We start from the raw sequence: 21,713 nt of genomic DNA on the forward strand, positions 1-21,713 counted from the left end.
AAAACAATTGATGGTCTAAGTTGGGTAAAATATTCCCAACTAGACGGAAAAAAATAGGGTTTTAAGTTTGTTTACTCATGCTTGATCCTTAATTGAGGAGAAAACATCAGTAAAGAAACATTCTATGTGAGGAGTCCCACGGTTCAAAAAACCATTTCTATATATTTCATTTGAAAAAATAAAATTTAGGAAATTTACCTAAATTTTCCGAAGTAACTCTCAACCATCATGTAATAAAAAAATTCAGACATAGATGCATTAAAAAAAAAATAACGGGACTCCAAAAGTAGGGGCAGAAAATAAAAATGAAAAACATATGAAAATACGAGCATTGAAAAGCTATTGTGAATTTTTTACATACAATTGAAACTGTTGACTTGGATAAAATTTCCTTAATTTGTTTACATGTACTATTTCTGATTCTTTCTTAGTGAGAAAATTAGGTTTATCAATTTCAAATGACACCTCAGATAATTTCTTTAAAATTTTGTATGGACCAGAATATGGTGAACTTAATTTCCTTGTGTTAGGATAATGGAATTCTTCGTAAATTACTAAATCATTAACTTTAAAATTAGGTTCCAAAAAATGAGTGTCATAACGAATTTTGGTTTTCTTAAAAAACTCTTGGGTATTTTGAACAGCCATTTTTCTTGCTTCATCAACTGGAGGATAAATATTTTGATTTACAAGAGAATCACAAGGTAATTTTCCATACATTAAATAAGCAGGAGGAAATTGTGTTACAGAATGAGGGGTGTAATTATATTCATGTGTTACTTCTTCTAATAACTTTGTCCACGGAATTTTTTTACAGTTTTCGTTGATTTTACATCTTAACCTAGAGATTATTGTCGCATTAGATTTTTCAACTTTTCCATTTGTTTGCGGATGATGAGCTGAAGTCAATAATTGTTTAACATTATAGTTTCTAAGAAATCTTCTAAATCTAGATGCTGTAAATGCAGCATTACGATCACTTAAAATTTTATCTGGAACTTGAATTTGAAAAATTTGTTTTAAGCAATTTGTATATGTTTCAGTTGTTACACTTTTTGAAGGAAAAGTCCAAAGATATCGAGTAGCATGATCAATAACTAAATGCAAATATTTTTTAGTTGAGTTGTAATAGTTGAGCCCTCCGACAGTATCAATTGATAAAATTTCAAATGGTTGCTCTGTAGGGGGCATACTTTGTAACAACCCAAATCTTTTTTGGTGAGATTTTTTGTTAATTTGGCAAGTTTCACAACATTTAACATAGTTAGAGATATCAATTATTATATTAGGCCAATAGTAGAAGGGTGAGATTAAAGCAATCATTTTTTTAATACCAACATGACCAAATTGAAAATGAGTTTTTTCTAATATTTTTGTTCTCAAAGAAAATGGTATTACTATTTTATGCAAACCTTTTTTCTTAATCGTTAACAAATCGTTAATTGTTATGAATTTAGGATTACTTAAATTTTCATTTAGTTGTGCTTCTTTAATTTCATCATGAGTCACAACTGGATTATTATCAAATAAACTAAAAAATACAGAATATCTAGAAAGCATATCAGCTTCATGATTATTTTGACCCTTAATATATTTCACTTCACAATCATACATTGATAGTTTTAAAGACCATCTAAAAAGTCTACCTGTAGGATTTTTTATTTTCTTTAACCAAGTCAACGCGGAATGATCACTATAAATGATAAATTTATTTCCATGCAAATAACAGTGATATTTATCTAAAGCATTAATTATAGCTAAGCATTCCAATTCAGTAATAGAATAATTTCTTTCATGTTGAGATAAACATCTGGAGTGAAAAGCTATTGGATGCAATGAGCCATCGGGATGTTTTTGTTTTAAAACAGCAGCAATTGCTTCTTTTGAGGCATCAACAAACAAATGACATGGATAATTAGGATTATACAAAGTTAAAACAGGTTTAGAAATTAAAGACGATTTTAATTGATTAAATGAGGTATTGCATTCTATTGTCCAATTCCATTTAACATTTTTCTTAAGAAGATTATTAAGTGGCAATCTAAGTTCTGCATAATTCTTAATAAATTTATGGTATACATTAATACTACCAAGAAATCGTTGTAGCTCTTTAACATTTTTTGGAGGTTTTAACTGTCTAATAGTTTCGATATTAGCATTTGCAGGTGAATATTGACCTTTTTCTATTTCATATCCTAAAAATTTTATTTTAGTTTTAGCAAATTGACATTTTGAAAATTTAAGTTTAAAATTTTCAGTTTCACATATTTTAAAAATTTTCTCTAAATGATCTAAATGTTCTAAATAATTATCAGAATATATGATAATATCATCAAAATAGTTTAAAGCAAAATCAACTTTATGTTTCTGTAAAATTTGACGAATAGCTCTTTGAAAAATAGCGGGTGAATTTTTCCAACCAAACGGTAAACGTAAAAATTCATAAAGGCCAAAATTGGTTGTAAATGCTAATTTTTCAGTATCATTTGGATCTATTGTTAAATTCCAGTAACCACATTTTAAATCTATAGTTGAAAAATATTTAGCATTAGACAATTTATCAATTAAATCATCAATTCTAGGTACAGGTTCAGAGTCAGTTTTGGTTATCTGATTAAGCTTTCTAAAATCTACACACAATCTGGTTTTATTACCTTCATCTTTTTTGTAAACAAGAGTAACTGGGGAAGAGTATGGACTATAGGAGGGTTTAATTATGTTAGCTTGTAATAAATTATCTATTTGATTTTTAATTTCTGCATTATCTTTAACAGATGCTCGATATGGACGCAATGATATGGGCAGTTCAGAAGTTAACTTTACTTTAACAGGTTGAAGATTTAAGTTGCCAATATCAAAATTATTTTTGGAAAATACATGATCATAACTAGATAAAAGATAATTTAACTTTACCCTATCCTCTTCAGAAGTTACAGGTATTTTACCCTGAAATTCTGAGGGTGGGTTGAGCCTATGCTCCTGAATATTTAAACTATTGACATTTCTTTCATCATAAAAATTATTAGTTTCTATATTTCTAGTATTAACACAATCATTTACATTACAATTCACATTTTTAAGAACAATTTTTTGTTTATTGTTGTAAAATATATTAGCATGATATTTATTTTTAGCACTATAATAATTATTAGACTGAGAAAATTTATCATATGTAACATCTTTAAATTTTTGAAAAACTCTAAAATTTTCAAAATCAATATGTAACTTAAATAATGAAATTTCATTAAGACCAAGTATTGCATAATTAAGAGGGGTGTCTATAAAGGCGCATGTTATTACTTTTGTAATGTTTCCTATTTTAACACTTACCTTTTGGAGGTTTCCTTTGATATTTCCTTGAAATTGCGAAATTAAAATCCTAGTAGAGTTCGAATGTTTTTTTGATTGTCGTATAAAATGTTTTGGAATTATAGTGATGTTGGATCCTGTGTCCAATATAGTTAGTAAGTTCTTATTGTTTACTCGCGATGTCACACATAAATAGTCATTTGATGGTCAGCTGTTGTTATTGCTGTGCTGCGGAGGCTGGGAATCATGCTGAGGTACACCATAGCGATTAAGAGAATTCACAAACCTTGGCTGCTGCATTCTGTACTGATTTTGGGGAATCCACTGCCTTGGCTGCTCCATTCTGTACCGATGCTGGGGAATCCACTGCCTTGGTTGCTCATAGTATCTTGGATTATCATTCCAATTGTGTCGTTGGGGAGTAGGTCTATTGATGGCACTCTTTTCATTTTTTTCTAACTTTGAACACAACTTAATTAGTTCTTCAACAGTAGAAGGAGATGCTATACTCAGAAAATTACGAAATTTTTCTGGTACGTCAGCTTTGATGGATTCTAGCAACAGCTCCTCGTCTATGCTTAGATCCTTCGACGCTCTCCACTTCTCTGTAGCATATTCAGAAAATGTCTTTTTTGGAGATGGCCTCATAGATAGAAAAAGTTCATACTTATCTTCTCTAGAAAGAGAAAATTTTTCTTGTAGTTTTTCCTCGAGTTCAGTCCATTTTTCAATTTCTATGCATTCATTAATGTAGAAGGTAAATAAGTCTCTTTTCAGGTATTCAGATATGTTATTTATTTTCCAGTTTTCTTCCAAATGTAGGATTTCGCATTTTTTATTGAAATACTTGATCCAGTTGGGAAAATTATTTTTATCCTCACACGGAGAAATATTAACGCGTGCTGGAGCATCCACCTGTTTTTCTTCTGAATCAGACATTATTCTTTTAATTTTTCTGTTTCTTAATTCCAAAGTCATCAAAATAAAGTTCTAATCGGTGATTAAAGCGAGAAGAAGACAAAACAAAGAGAGAAATAATAGTCCTCGTTCTTCTTTACCACACCCACGCATTCGAATTTCTAATCCAAGGTTACGAATCATTGTAGAAGCAAAAGTCGATTATCAAAAGATGTATTCCATTGTTAAATTAAACATCATTTTCAGTTTTCAATAATAATTTTTCGCGACAGGAAACTATCACTGCCGACTTATCTGTTACGCTTTGAAAGCCTAAACATTGTAAGTTCGTAGTGTGGCCGGTGCTTCTTGAAAAAGATACAGGAAAATACGGTAATCATAATCTAATTTTATTAACGTAAGGGCCAGAGCCCCAGAATGACAACCTTACATGCTGGTGGATAGGTATAGAATAGCACATTTGACCTTGGAAAGAGGGTTTTTATATATTTCTGGACAATATATTTAAATGTTAATAGGTCTCAGTAGCGTGGGACTGATCAATTTCCCAAGCTGCTAAAGCCACATCATCACATTTTTTGAGATAATTAGATCAATATTATTACTTTCTTGTGGGAAAGGTTTTTAAACGTTTGCGCGTTGGATAAATGCTCTATTTATGGATTATATTTAATATATAATTGTTTTAACATTACATATATATATATATATATATATATATATATATATATATATATATATATATATATATATATATATATATATATATATATATATATATATATATATATATATATATATATATATATATATATATATATATATATATATATATATATATATATATATATATATATATATATATATATATATATATATATATATACTATATATATACTATATATATATATATATATATATATATATATATATATATATATATATATATATATATATATATATATATAGATAGATAGATATATACATATATATACTATATATATATATATATATATATACATATATATATACTATATATATATATATATATATATATATATATATATATATATATATATATATATATATATATATATATATATATATATATATATATATATATATATATATATATATATATATATATATATATTCCCATTCCTCTTTATACTTCAGTGAAGAAGAGGCTAAGAGATAACAATTGCATAATATTGTCAAAAGTTAGTGGAACTGTCATTCAAGTTCTAGAGTGCCAAAATTAGTTTTTTTGTCCCAAAATTGCCTTTTCTTAAATAGCAGTTTCTTTTTCTTTCTTTTACAACTGTTGAGACATTTATGTGTTTATCCTAAGTGTTTAATCGTTTAAAGTCTATTTCATTAAGTTTAAGTTTTTTCATGCTATTCATATTGATTTCAATGCAATTTTTGTAAGTCGTTCCCTTCATTATCATATTTATCTTTACTTACCGATTTGCATCACAGATAGTTATAACTGGTCTATCTATGGTCAATGGCTTGTATATAGTTTCTATTAAAACAGTTTCGTTGGAAAGATACTGTCTTGTGTAATCATAGGAAAAGTACAAAAATGCACTAAGACTCAAAAGAAATATCATCAGCTTTATCCATTTTTCTTTTGTGGATTCAGAACCAGAAGAAATAAACGACTTCTTGAGTTCAGATTTCACTGTAGATGGCGCTTCATCAGTTTCAGGAGTCATTTCCTTTCTTGTCTGTTCCTTTCCAATTTCAAATGGTTTAACAGTATCTGTTCTTTCCTTAAACAAAAAGCAATAGAATATCAGTAATTTTAAAATAAATACGTTGTGCAGTTAGTCATAACGACTACATAGAGTCATCTACTTTCATTTGGCCAACGATCTACTGTTAACCAGTACTAAATTTAGTGTATTTCGGTACAAAAATACATCCTAAAGTTTTAAAAAAGATTTTTCAAGTTTGAAACAATCAATCGTGTCTACTAAAATGATATTGCGCTTGAAAAGGTAATCTTACCAGCAACAGACAGTTGTCAAAAAATGATCAAGAAGATTAAGACTCTAAAACTTCGAGACCAACTGTCTGGTGGTAAATAGAGTATATATATATATATATATATATATATATATATATATATATATATATATATATATATATATATATATATATATATATATATATATATATATAGATAGATAGATAGATATATATTGAACATCCAAAATAGCTTTGACATAGCTGTTGCGAGTTTTTAAAATCGAGAGAAAATTTTAATTTACATCAGTCACTATTTTCATTATCCAAATGAAATGTAACAACAATAATGATAAGTTCAGGATTATCATCAACGTCGAGCCCAGTATTATGGTACAAGACAAGTATCATTATCAATATAAATTCTGACCTAATTGCATTCGATTATTGATTTAGAAAATAATCGCGATAACCTTGACGGCAAAGTCGTCGAACATTCGATCCCATGGTTTATTGTAATTTAAGGTATTTACAATATATCTTGAAAATACTTCAAAAAATATCGCTATAGCTGTTTAAAAAATACAAACATTTCGAAACAAATCGTTAAATAGTGTGGTTTTAATGTAAACGTCATATTGTTGTTGCTGTTGTTGTCGTCAGCCATTAAAGCAGATGGGGTGTGTTTTTTATTGTTTTCTAGTGGCATCATATTTGGCCAAGAATTCGACTTCTGCCTCACTCATACGTCACACCCGTGCATAGGGCGAACCCATTCATACATCCATTCATTCGTCCAAAGATCGTAATTTTGACCTGAACCAGACAACGATTAATCTCTAATTTAGTACCACCAGAAGTATTTTATTTCATTTTTATAACCGTCGTTTAACAGCCGACACAATCTCATGGATTAACGACTACTAATGTTCAACTCCGTAACCTTGTGATTTTGAACCCAATTCAGAAGGCGAGGAAACTCCTGGATCGAGTGTTGGGAGAATTTTGTCTTCGTGGAGGACTTTTTGATGGAGCTAACCCGCATTTGCGTTACATTTAGAGGAAGATCACGAGAACCTCCCACGGTTAGCCTGAAGGCAAGGGGACTCTAACCAACAATCCGTCTACCCCTGCGGTATTTCACGTCAGCACTGTGATCGGTGCAAACCGGGTGCAGAATTCGTATCGACTGGAATCAAAGGTTCGTCTCATTGGAAGGCGAACGTTCAATCCCCTGAGCCATAGCGGCTCCCCCAGAGGTTTTGATTTGCTATGGGAACATGGAGGACTTAGTGACCCGACAGATTTAACGTGCACCAGTCACCAATTACTCCACGGGGAGTCTTCGGCCGACTAGATGAACTTGCTATTGAAGATAGTTAATAAAAATACGTCAACTGAGTTGAAAAAGTATCTTCGTTAAGAGATGGCATATTACATTATACTGATGAAAACGGAAATTATATTTACCGACATTAGGTGAGTAATTGTATAAAATAGCACTAAAGAGGAGCACACAATAAAATCCGCAAATTGAAGAAAGGAGAGACCCATCCAAAACCTGAGACAGCCACCTATGTAGCTTGCTATTTCCTGATTCTGTTAAAAGTAAAATCGCAATAAATATTAAGGTATTATTAAATTTTCTGGAAAAAATACGCAAAATCATTTTCAAATTTTTTACAAAAATTAAGAGATTAAATTACACTAGCATTTTAGTGCATAAGGTATCCCTCACAAAAAAATAAGGTGTTCTTGAGGTTGACAGATGTTAAAAAAAACACATGAGGTAGTAAATGGATTTATGTTTTACACCAGAAACAACTTCATCAATAAACATAAATTTCAATCTCATCTACAACTTATAAAAATCAACCCCATATATAGATTAGAAATACTTTAATTTGAAGTTTGATGAAATTATTCATACCTCAAATATACTTATTTGCTTGAAGCGTAAAAGTATAAACTTGTACACCCCAAAATACACCTATCTAAGCTGGTGGCCCTAAAGTAGATTTCTATAGTTTGTCTAAAATAAGAACTCCCCTGTCCATTCGTTTGGCCTCGTGGCTGTGACAGTGGTAACCGGGTATAACTATTTCAAGTAGGGGTGTGGAGTCATTGTTTAGGACAGGTTTTGGCTAGAGAAAGGGAAGATTTTTCTTCGGTCTACTGTGCTAGCCCTAGAGTGAAGAAAAACTATCTTCCCTGAAATGAGCTATTCTTGTTTCCATAGCACCAGACGGCCTCAGACATTGTCGTGAGGGGGTTCTTACCGTAGATAAACTATATCAACCTCAGAACAATCTCAAATGTAAACAAAAGAACTTCATATGACTTGATAATAAACCTTAGGAGGTTGATTTCTTCAAGTTGTTCTTGAAGTCAACTTCAAATAAGCCTCAAAGCCACCGTACCACTTATAAACAACCTCGAAAACACCTTAAGGCTTTGGAAGGGATCATCATTTGTGTTTATTTAAGCCACACTTTAATTTAAGACACATATCCGAATTTTAGAGCATTTACTTTAAATGTTAATTACTCTGTAGAACAAAAATGTTTTGTTGAATTTATACGAATGCTTGATCTTAATAATTCAGGTCTCGCGATTTCAAATCTGAAATTTGTTTCGCTTCCAAAGTTAGATTTTTTAATGACATTCTTAAACTATTTCTTCTCGAAATATGCAAGTTTAAAAACGTTATATTTAACAAGGTGTCCCATAACTCTTGCTTCTAGGGGAGGTACTGCACATCATCAGGATTAAAACTGAATAGGAACCCATGCCCAGAAACGTCACCGCACGCACCGCTTTGCAATTATGACCTGTTCTGAAGATCATGAAGAAACAGTTCGTAATAGAGAAGTGCTCTTAGAGGCGAATGACGACACAAGAAAAGTACTTCAGTTGACGACACAAGAAAAGTTATATCAAGAAAAGTACTTTAGAAAAGAAGAAAAAAAATTTCAAACAGTATTTATTTTATTTTATTTAATATTCTGTGTTTTTTTATTGTTAAATATTGCTATCAGTCGATTGCTTAAAAAATATATTGGAATAACTACCTACTATTACTATATTATTATCTACTATATACATAATATATGATATACTGTATACATAAAGAACATATTCTAAATCTCTTAACAAAATAAAAAATGTCAACTCCGAATTATTTGCCAATTTTTTTAAAAAAAAAACTAGCTTTTAAGTTTGGTTTAAAATTTTATAATTTAAAAAAAAAATTTGATATCAATATTTATTTTTGAAACGCCTTAAGGCACTTTAATTTCCTTCAAAAGAAAAAAAAGAAACTACTATTAACTCCAAACAATTAATGAATATTTGTAAAACTTTTAAACGAAAGAAAAGAAGTTTTTGAGAATTTTTAAAACTTAATCTAAAATAAAAATCTACTTAAATCTTATAAAATACTCATATGGGTGATTCTTTCTAAACATAACAATTCGGATCAAAAAATTTCTTCAAATTTAGTCTTCAAAATAATCAAAAAATTTTTTTGTATACTTCTTCCGTTACACTTATTAATATCTTACAGGCAGCAGTGTAGTTTATTGACATTTGCTCGAGAAAAAAATAAAATGAAATAGAAATTCACCAAATCTTGAATGCCAGGAAAAATTATTTTAAAAGAAGTTTTTGTAAATAATATCCTCCGCGTATATTCTAGAAATGCTTGCACCGGTTGAGATAAAAGAAATTAGATATTGAAAAATTTATGTCAAGTTTTGAAGCTAGTTATTATTGGAAACTTTGTTTGGGGCATACCAGGAAAATGACATTTTGAAGTTCAATAAAATTTTTTAACTATTTAAACAGTCAATGTTCATGCAAAGTCAATTTAAAATGCTAACAGCAATGCTATTTATTAATTTTTTTTTTAAAAAAAGTTCTTTTAGTATTATAGTATTAGATCTAGAAACAAGGGACAGTGAATTGTCATATTTCATGAGAATCACCCATATAAACGATTGAGTCTTATAACATACACATAAATTGGTTCTTTACACAATTTTATTCACTGCATTTAATGTAAATTAAGAAAGAAAATAAGTTTATGACTTAAGATACCTGAATTCTTGGCACAGAAACAATTTTGGACAGCATAAATTGATTGAACAATAGTGTCAAAGATATGTTGTTATACCTATAAAAAAAATACAAATGCTTCTAAAACATTTGCCTTGACATTCCGATAAAAAACATCTGATTCTTTGAGATCTGTTAATTGGCTATTATAATAACCATATGAATGCATGAATAGCAGTAGAAACATTAAAAATTTTTAATTTTTATTGTAAGATACGATCTAATCCTCAGTCAAGTAATTTTATTTTATTTTATATCCGTCGTTGAACAGCCGACCCAATTTTGGGTTTACGACTACTAATGGTCAACTCCGTAGCCTTGTAATTTTGAATCAATCCAGAAGACAAGGAAACTTTTGGATCAGTACCCCCAGAGGTATTGATTTGTTATGGGAACATGAAGGACTTTGCGACTCAACAGATTTAACTTGCACCAGTCACCACTTACTACACGGCCGGTCGGGATCGAACCCACGAACACTTAGATTTGGGTTCAGTGCCCTACCAACCAGGCTTTTTCGGCCCTCAGTCAAGTAATTGTCGGAAATATTCCTCTAGAATTAAAAGCTACACCATAGGTAAGTTTATGGTAAAAATAAGTAAGATAAGTAAATGAGTGTTATAAATGTAACATACGCTATATAACGGCTTTAAAATGAAGAAATCAAAGTTTCAGCTAAGTCTGAGGAAAGTTGCGGTTGTCTTTAGGAACAGTTTTTTCTCTCCAAAAACTAGCGTTAGGGAGTTTGTTAAAAACATTTATTGATGAGATTCGTACAACTCTTTGAAAAGTTCCAAAATGGTTTTCTTATGCGTCATAAAATCACTTCCAATAAGATTTTCCAGCAACAGAGTATTGGGCACGTAGAGTTGTTTCGAAATGCACTTTAAAGAACTTTGGTGTAAATCTCTTTGATTTGCCAATCGACATGAAGCTATGCCATTTCATACAATCTTTGAGGCATGGGAACAGGAAAATTCTCTAGAAGAGCCAGAAGATCAAAGTGACTAAGACTTTATTGGATTGACCAGACAAAATGCGATCTACAGCTTTGCGGCTTAAACGCTTATGTGTAAGTCTCTTTGAATTGACAATTGATATAGAATAATATCTTTTTATGTTCGGAATTCAGCACGGGAACAGGAAAAGTCTGGAGGAGCAAGGTCAGGAGTTCATGAAGACTGAGGAATCGTCAACTTCGGGTCGATTAGAAAGCGGAAGAAGATGATGAAAGGTGAGACTTTCAATAGTCTGCGATATTAGAATGGTACTTTTTGGAATGCCAGAGTTAAGCAGTTGGGTCATACTTATGTCAGTTATATGCCTGACAGTATGGGTTTTATCACTGACCTCTGTACGATCTTCAAAAAATACTTTGTGTTACCAGAATACTTGGTATTCTGATAAAGAATCATATTTAAAGGTCCTCTTTCATACAGAATTTTTTTTTAATTGCGAACTGACCAAGTTTCCCACAAAACTTAATGGCAATACATTGAGCGTTGCAAAGAAGTGCGGAAAAAAGAGGAAAATGAGTTTTAAAAAAATCAATGCTTTTATTTTGCGGATAATCGCAGTTGACACAGCAATAAATCGAGCGTTGCCTTGTAGTTTGCAAATAATAGAAAAAAAGAGTTTAACAAATATCAGTGTCCTTAGCCACCGGACAGTTGCAGTTGACTCAGCAATACATCGAGTGTTACATTGCAGTTGCAAAGAAGAGAAAAATGAGCTTAAAAAAAAGTTAGTGTCCTTAGTCTGCGAACAGTCGCAGTCGACTCAAAGACCACACTTATCAGAGCACGTTCTCTTGCGTACGTTTCACAACAAAACCAGTGACATTACTTCCGCGCAAATTCTATATGAAAGAAAATTAATATATTTTCTATCAAAAATTTCAAAGGCAATTTCTTAAAGTAAAAACTTTTTTTTTTATCTTTCTAAAGTGCCTTTTTTCAAATTCGCAAAATTACTAGTAAAACATTTCTTCAAGTAAAATGTTTATTTAATGCACTTAAAAGAACTTACGTGCAAAACTGAGATTCTTCAAAATTTGTCAAAGAGTCATTTGTTGATGAATCACACTAAAAATGGAAAAAAAAGTAAACGTTATTTAAACACTGATGTTACTAATAGTCTAATTTTTGAACAAATTTAAGCAAACAAGATGAGCTAAAGCTCTTCATTTAGGGAGAAATGGACAGCTGGGTGGTACCTCACCAAAATATGAGTAAACACCAGTCAAAAATACAAAGTTTGCAAAAAATTCCTTTTCCTTTTTTAGAGTTTTCTTAGAGAATCATTCTATTGGTTCGAATGAGTTAAAATTTGAATGAAAAAAAATTCAAACGATGCATTTAACAAAAATAAAAAACTTACAAATTTTACAAAACGTACGTAAAATAAAAAACTTACAAAACGTACAAATTTTCACCAATAGATGTCACTAAAACACAAGTAGACGTATTGAAAATTTGCTATTTCGTTGAGAATTACTGCATATATATGATGAATAGACTGAATTGAGAAACATCCCTAAGGAAGATTCGATGCCATGCGATTACAAATCTGATCCTCTGCAGAGGGAATGCTCTTTTGCAATATTATTATTACAATATTATTATTACAATAAAAGCAAGTAAAAGCAAAAACCTTATTATTACAATAAAAGCAAAAATATTGCAGTTTTAAACCTTTCATCCTTAAAGGATCAAAAACTATTTTTAAAGCTTTTTTGAAAGTACTGACTCTTAGATAAAATGGTAACTTAAGTCCATAATGACGTTTTAGCTGACGTCACACTATCGATAGGATCAAATTGCATTGTCCGTAAAAATTTCGTGACAAGGCGGATTTCAGCTGAGCATACAAGACTTTGTGGAAAGAAACCTTATTCAGATTAAGATTATTCAGATTATTTTCACCCTAACACAACCTCTATTCAAGGTTTTTATATAGAAGGTTGTTTTACAAGGTTTTGGATTAGAGTAATGTCAGTAGAATAGAGCTTTTTGTCACAGATCTCGTTTTAAGTTTGGAAGGCTTACACGTAAACCTTACAAAAACCTTTTTAGGTTTACGTTAAAAGGTTTTTGCTAAGGGAAAATAAACCTTATTTTGATATCTGGGCGTCTGTCTTGATGGTGATGAATTTGAATTTTTACTTTAGAGATAAGATCAAATTGCATCGTCCATTAAAATTCCAAGACAAGGTGGATTTCAGCTGAGCATACAAGACTTTGTGGAAAGAAACCTTATTCAGATTAAGATTATTCAGATTATTTTCACCCTAACACAACCTCTATTCAAGGTTTTTATATAGAAGGTTGTTTTACAAGGTTTTGGATTAGAGTAATGTCAGTAGAATAGAGCGGTTTGTCACAGATCTCGTTTTAAGTTTGGAAGGCTTACACGTAAACCTTACAAAAACCTTTTTAGGTTTACGTTAAAAGGTTTTTGCTAAGGGAAAATAAACCTTATTTTGATATCTGGGCGTCTGTCTTGATGGTGATGAATTTGAATTTTTACTTTAGAGATAAGATCAAATTGCATCGTCCATTAAAATTCCAAGACAAGGTGGATTTCAGCTGAGCATACAAGACTTTGTGGAAAGAAACCTTATTCAGATTAAGATTATTCAGATTATTTTCACCCTAACACAACCTCTATTCAAGGTTTTTATATAGAAGGTTGTTTTACAAGGTTTTGGATTAGAGTAATGTCAGTAGAATAGAGCGGTTTGTCACAGATCTCGTTTTAAGTTTGGAAGGCTTACACGTAAACCTTACAAAAACCTTTTTAGGTTTACGTTAAAAGGTTTTTGCTAAGGGAAAATAAACCTTATTTTGATATCTGGGCGTCTGTCTTGATGGTGATGAATTTGAATTTTTACTTTAGAGATAAGATCAAATTGCATCGTCCATTAAAATTCCAAGACAAGGTGGATTTCAGCTGAGCATACAAGACTTTGTGGAAAGAAACCTTATTCAGATTAAGATTATTCAGATTATTTTCACCCTAACACAACCTCTATTCAAGGTTTTTATATAGAAGGTTGTTTTACAAGGTTTTGGATTAGAGTAATGTCAGTAGAATAGAGCGGTTTGTCACAGATCTCGTTTTAAGTTTGGAAGGCTTACACGTAAACCTTACAAAAACCTTTTTAGGTTTACGTTAAAAGGTTTTTGCTAAGGGAAAATAAACCTTATTTTGATATCTGGGCGTCTGTCTTGATGGTGATGAATTTGAATTTTTACTTTAGAGATAAGATCAAATTGCATCGTCCATTAAAATTCCAAGACAAGGTGGATTTCAGCTGAGCATACAAGACTTTGCGAAAAGAAACCTTATAATTACGTAGATTCAAGATTATTTTCTCCTTGGCACTAGCTTTATTAAAGGATCGCTTGAAAACCCTAAGTCAACCTCGATATAAGGTTATTATATTGAGGGTTATTTTCCAAGGTTTTGAATTAGGGTAACGTGCGTAGAATAGAGCAGATTGTCACGGATCTCGTTTTAAGTTTAGAAGGTTTACACGTAAACCGCATAACAAACCATTTTTGAAACCTTATTTTGCTATTTGGGTTGCGGTCAGTCCAATTTGAAACTTCTTAGGGAGAGAATAGATGAAATGGTAATGGACTCTCGTAAGTTTCAGCATACTAACCAATACTCCCATTCAAACCCATACTCCCATTCGAATCCAGTTATCTCCTTAATGAATGCAACAGCTGGAGTAACATTCGGATGCCTAGAAAGGCTTACATGATATCCTCCAATTGCCCCCTCCCCCACTGCAAATTCAAAAGTGGCAGCTAAAGCTCATCTCTCTTTAGGAAGAATATATCTGTATTGCGATTTAAGTCAGAGCCTTTAAGACTTTTTTAGTCTTAAGATTTATTTTTGAATTTGACTTTTTAAGTAGGGGGCACAAAATTCTGACCACAAATTTCGCAATTTAATCAAATCCATTTTAAAAACAAAAATCATACCGTTAATTCTCCTTCTTTTAATAATCTTGTAACATATGTTCTTTCACTGGAAACAAAAAATAATTAATTTGTTTATATATATATATATATATATATATATATATATATATATATATATATATATATATATATATATATATATATATATATATATATATATATATATATATATATATATATATATATATATATATATATAGCCGCTGAAGCAAGATTCTGATATGCCTAAAGTTCTTATATCTATATATATTTGGCGATCATATAGGCTATAGGAAACTTGTCAATAAATACTTATTATCATTAGAATTTGAAATACATTTACTTAATTTAAAAGAAAATGTATAAATCTTATTAGTTATTTTTAATGGAACAAAAACTAGAGCAAAATATGTAAATTTTGTAATTAACACTTTCTGAAACGGATGTAGTTTAGCATTAATGTTTATCTCCATAGTGTTTACAATTTCAGTGTTTTAATTTGCGGCAAAAAGAGGTTTTTTAAAGATAGTTGATTGCCTTTTGACTGTCAAAAGACATTAAAACCTACTTCCACTTCGAAAATTTTCAAAGAATAATTTCACATTTTTTTAGGATTCCAAATATATGGCGGTAGGCTGGTTGCAAGCCGATAGTTTTCATTAAATAATGCACACCAGCAATGCAAAATTTAAACAAAATAAAATCAAGAAGAATATTAATTTATTGAACTCTTTGTAAAGATGTTAACAGAGACTGTGATCATGAATACATATAAAAAACTCAGAATATTGCAAACTTGTATAGAAAACGAATTTTTATCAATGAAAGTAATCGGTTCACCTTTTTTTTTTGACTGAAAATTACGCCAAGGATGACGTAGGAAAAAAATAAGAAATCCAGTCATTTTTTTTCAATTCATAGAAAATTCGAGATAATTCTCGTTCAATGAGCAATAAAATCAGAGATAATTTTACGCAGGATGCGTAGCCAAATCTTTCAACAAAAAATAAGCACGTTTTAAGTACTTAAAAAATATTTTTAAGGACTATATACATTAACAAAATGCAAAATAATTTTCAAAGACTACATGATCATGATAAAATAAAAATTCTGAAAAAGTACTCTTTACTTGATTATATTAGCCATTATAAAATAATAAAGAGATTTTTCGATTCGATATCAGAAGGTGGAAAATGAAGCCCGAAATTGAAAATATCTTGCAAAGCACATGAGAGTGCAATAATCTCACCGAATCCAGCTCAGTAGACGCACATGTGGATTCGCAAGTGTTTTATCAAACATAAAAAATGATTGGCGCTTTCATACGCTATGAACCGACGGTACGCCGAAATAGATTGATGCTGAATCAATTGTGAAAACGTTGAGTAGAACAATGTGAAAATCATGCTTTTGTGGTGGAAATCGACGTGGCAAAGAAAAAAAATCTCATTTTCGAAAAGAGAAAATTAAGCACTTTTTAAAAACACCCTATCAAAAAAGCACCTTTAAGGGTTTTTTAAAAAACGAAAATCGAAAATAAGCACCTTTAAGCATTTTTCAAAAACGCTACGCACCATGTTACATATATTTTAGCTGAATATGCGTCCAGAGAAATGTAAAAACTAAACAAAAATTAGAAATGAACTGAGAAAAATGTGAATTTAAACCCTCTGAAAAGAAAATAACGGAGCTCATTATCATGATTAAACACTGGTGGATAAAATTAAGACATTTTCCCAAATATCCCAAAAAATACTGAATATAACTAAATGAAATTTGGTATGGATATAGCTTATTCTATGATAAAAAATGCAAAACAAAAATGAAAGTGCCATTCACTGGCAAGACCTATTGCCAATAAATCCAATGCAGTCTGAACTTAAGGATAAAAGATGACAATAAAAGTAAGGCTTGTACAGAGTGTGTTGCCTCTAGTATGATGTATGGTGACCCCTGACAGACAAACAGCATGCACAACGAGTATGCATGCTGTTAATAAGGGAGTTAAGGAGGACTTGTGGAAGACCCTCCCATTCTTTCATCAGAGCAATTTTTAACTCCAGAGTAGTTCTGGGGGGAGGTTGGCGCATCGCAATAGCTCTCCGAAGAGCATCCCAAGCATGTTCAATAGGATTCAGGTCAGGGGATTTGGCTGGTCAATCCATTCGTTGAATATCCTCGCTTTACAGATACTCATCAACCATGAGAGCCCTATGTGGTCGCGCATTGTCGTCCATGAACATGAACTCAGGGCAAACAGCGCCCCTGAAAAGACGCACATGGGGATGATAGACTCTATATGATAGACTCTAGGACCTCCTGCCTGTACCTCTGGGCATTCACGGAACCATTGCCAAACACATGGAGCGGTGTGCGTATATCTTGCATGATCCCTGCCCAAACCATGAGTCCTCCACCAGTATAATTGTCCCTTTCAATAATGTTGCTTTTATGGTATCGTGTTCCGGGTTCCCTCCATATCAATAACGGTTCAGAATCAGGTTGTAGACTGAATCTGCACTCATCGGTGAAGAGAACATTAGCCCATTGAAGCTGTGTCCAATTCTGATGTTGTCTTAATTTTGTCCACCAGTGTATATTAGACATAAAGATTTTCCATACGAAGAGGTAATATTATAATTCTCAATAATGAAAGTAACCTGCTCACTATCTTTTTGACCGCAAATTACTAATAGGACTACCAAATAAAATAAATAACCCTGTCACTTTTCCCAATTCATAGAATTCAAAATGATTAGCGTTCAATGAGCGATAATGAAAGAATAAAAAATGTGAAAACTAAAAATAAACATTTGAATTCATTGAACCCTTTGCAAAGAAAATAACACAGTTCATGATCATGATTATGTAAAAGAAACTCCGAAATTTCCTTGCAAAAATGCATTAGTCTAGTTCTTATCACAATGAAAGTAACCGGTTCAGTATCTTTTGATCGCAGATTACGCCTAGGACTACCTAGTATAAAAATAAGTAGCCCCGACATCTTCGTCCGTTCATAGAATTCAAGATGTTTCATGTTCCCTGAGCAGTAATATCTAAGCTAATTCTTCCAAACTTTTGCAATCAAGACTTCGGCTAAATGAAAAGCTCGTCTTGTTTAAGAATTAAAGAACAAAAAATAGCAAAATTTTGCGTGCTTAATTGGAATGAACAGTTTAGTTTATGCGTTCTAATGGCATATACTGGTTGGTTGGTTGACGTCGTATCCTCTATTGAATCATATTTCATGGTGTGCTTGAATAGTTTTTGTTATTTCTATGGCATTAAATGAATACAAATCCTCTTCTGTGGGGTAGTTTAAGAGGTGAAGGCCTGCAGCGACTGCAGGGCAGTTAAAAACATGATATGGTGTCAGTTCCACATTAAGACAGTTGCCACAGTTTTGATATTTTCCATGGCAGATACTAAAGAGCATATTAAGTTGGTAGGTACTTTATTAACGACGCACTAGAGCTGCGCAATAGGCTATTGGCGATGGTCTGGGAAACATCTTTGAGGATGATCCGAAGACACGTCATCACAATTTTGATCCTCTGCAGAGGAAATGACTCAATACCTCCTAGAAAAGAGAAGCCTTAACACGGGTTACCATAAACAAGAAATTTGATCCTTTAGTAGTCCAAACGTAATGACATCTTTCTTCTTTTTCATCGACTGCGCAGTTTATGCTCGTCACATCGGACTACTAAATTGATCCGTGCTGAGGCCTTCGTTCTTCAAGGATGTATTGAATGGCTCCTCTGCTTTGGTAGTCCGACGACCAGTGCGCGAAATCTATCACTTTGCTGCAGAACAGTTTAACAAGGGTCGATACTGCGCACCCTCGGTCCCTACGCAAACTGATCAAAGTAGTCACCCACCAGCTAGCAAGCATATTAAAAAGTGTAAATAGTGTTAATTATGCTATATAATGACACTTACAAGCAAGGATTTCCACAACTGATCGCACAGCTCTCTTTATAAGTATCCAAATCTATATTTTTTCGTGCTAGATCTATATAAAGAATAAAAATAAGATATTTTAGGGACAATTCACACTCTATGCAATTTTTCGCTTATGCGTATTTTGTAGATGTTAATAAGAACCTGATTGGTGAAATACATTACTCAGAAAACTAGCCAGATTAGAGCTTGCATTGCACTGTTTTAGGATCTATTGTTCTTGAAGAATTGTTTAAACCAAAGAAAGCATTTCTCAACCAGGGGCGGATCCAGAAATTTTTCCTGGGGGGGTCATAGACTCAGATTCATCCCTCCCACAATTAATTTTTTTTATGAAAAAAAATTTTTTTACATATTTTTTTTTAAAAAAGAAAAAACTGGGGCTTTTAATGCTAGATTTTTCATTTATTTTTTCATAATGAACAATAGAACAACAAATAAATAATTCAAGTATTCAACATCTTTAAATAATAAATGTAATGTGTTTTTTTAGAAACTTTGGCAAATCTTGGCTTTGGAAAAAAAATCGATTTTTCCGACCTACCTAGGTGTATATGCCCCCTTAAATAATTTTTAAAAATTTTTATTTCTTTTGTAAACTATTTTATTTTATTTTATAACCGTCGTTGAACAGCCGACCCAATTTCATGGGTTTACGACTACTAACGTTCAACTCCGTAGCCTTGTAATTTTAAACCAATCCAGAAGACAAGGAAACTCCATGGATCGAACCCACGACCTCTTGGATATGGGCCTAGCGCCCTACCGACCAGGCTATCCCGGCCTCTTTTGTAAACTATTAAAATTTTTTTTATTTTTATTTATTTATTTATTTATTTCTAAAAAAAAGAAAATTTGGGGGGGGGGGGGCTCATGACCCGCCGCTGGATCCGCCAGTGTTCTCAACTTGCATGATTAATAGGAAAAATTAAATAACATCAATTCATTGAATTATATTTTAAAATTGTGCATAAATATCTAAAATAATTTTGCTAAACTCAATTTAAAAAAATAATAAACTTATAGGGAATTAAATAAAATTTCAGATCCGGGAAAAGGACGGACTTTGGTTTATCGATTCGGTAGATACTAAAAACTGAAATAAAAACTAAAATACAGTATTTTTCACGAAAAAATTATTACCTTACGGTTCTTTTCTATTTTTCCGATAAATTAGAATAGCCAGTCCATTTATCGTCTAGGTTTCGGAATTTTGATGACAGATCACTGGCTCTTTTCTATTTTTTTTCTATTGATTTGGAATCGTCAAATGGTTTTTCATATTGTTTTCATGATTTTAATGATTAATCAGTTGTTGCCTCTGCTGACTATATTCAATAATTCTATTGAATAAAAAGAATTAATGTGCTGTTTAACTTGATTTCGAGATTATGCTCCGTTTTCAGCAATTCTAATAAATTCATCTACTCTTTTCATGTTCATTTCAATAAACATGTTTTTGAGGACTTCTAATTCATTACACTTTTCTAGATATTAACTTCATTTTTCTTTTCATTGAAATAATTAAACTTGAGAAGTTACATAATTGAAATAATTCCACTGACTACCTCGTATAAAAAAAAAATTAAAAATTTAAAAAAAAATTAATTTTTAAGTTTAAGAAAATGTTCTATCGTTAATATTTGCGATTTTTTCGAAGCAAATTAATGCAATATATTACTTGATTAAAAGCTTCATTTGCTTCGAAAATATATAAATATGAAATAACAGTCAACATGTTTCAAGCCCTCAAAAATAAGCACCCATTTTCAAGATTTATCAAATGTTAATGAGAAAAAACAAAATAGATTTGAAATAGAAATCGTGAAGTTGACAACGATAAAATGAACTTCAATCTGGAATTGATTTTTTTTCTCTCCATTTTTCATTGACAACTTTATGTTTCCTATTTCAAATCAGTTTTGTTTCTTCGCATTCACAATTTAATATTCTCTGCGTGCTGTGATTAAATTTGATTTATAAACTAATTTCAATTTAAGAATCAGTATACACAGTAAAAACTATGGCATAATATCTCTCCGAATTTGATGTTGATCAACTCTAAAAATTTTGTGGGTTAACATTTTTCCAACCAAACCTTTCTTAACCAAATCAAACTTTTATAAACAATTTAAATGCAGTATTTTATACATACTATAAAAGAATGTTTGAAAGTTCAAAAATTCGAAAGTACAAAAAGTTTTGACCATAATTAGTCACTATTACACCATGCGTGAAATATTTTTACTTCCAAAAACTCCAATGTTGGCGCGTTTTGATTTCGTTTGTGATTGTTTACAATCTATAACGCCTTTTTAATGTCTGTCTTCAGTGCTGTTTTTCATCTGCAGAGACTGCAGTCTACCGATAAGTTCATAGTTCAGTAGAAGTTCTCTGCAGAAGTTCAGAGAATAACTACACAATAGTTCGTCGTTAAAAAATATGTATAATTGTTTTCAG

General features: G+C 31.2%; 1 protein-coding gene across 1 annotated transcript in view; it reads right to left on the minus strand.

The window, feature by feature from the left end:
- Window positions 1-21,713, minus strand: part of LOC147810887 (uncharacterized) — a 30,055-nt gene that overhangs the window by 3,504 nt on the left and 4,838 nt on the right. The window contains exons 5-9 of the mRNA XM_087162138.1: window positions 19,233-19,305; window positions 15,312-15,357; window positions 12,346-12,401; window positions 10,300-10,375; window positions 5,695-6,005 (exon numbers count right to left, since the gene is read on the minus strand). Of these exons, the coding sequence (XP_087018264.1) occupies window positions 5,695-6,005; window positions 10,300-10,375; window positions 12,346-12,401; window positions 15,312-15,357; window positions 19,233-19,305 (562 nt within the window). The remainder of the gene's footprint in view (window positions 1-5,694; window positions 6,006-10,299; window positions 10,376-12,345; window positions 12,402-15,311; window positions 15,358-19,232; window positions 19,306-21,713) is intronic.

The sequence above is a fragment of the Parasteatoda tepidariorum genome, chromosome 4, assembly GCF_982258835.1.
Source record: "Parasteatoda tepidariorum strain Cologne lab strain chromosome 4, Ptep-v5.0, whole genome shotgun sequence".
In the NCBI taxonomy this organism is placed as follows: domain Eukaryota; kingdom Metazoa; phylum Arthropoda; class Arachnida; order Araneae; family Theridiidae; genus Parasteatoda; species Parasteatoda tepidariorum.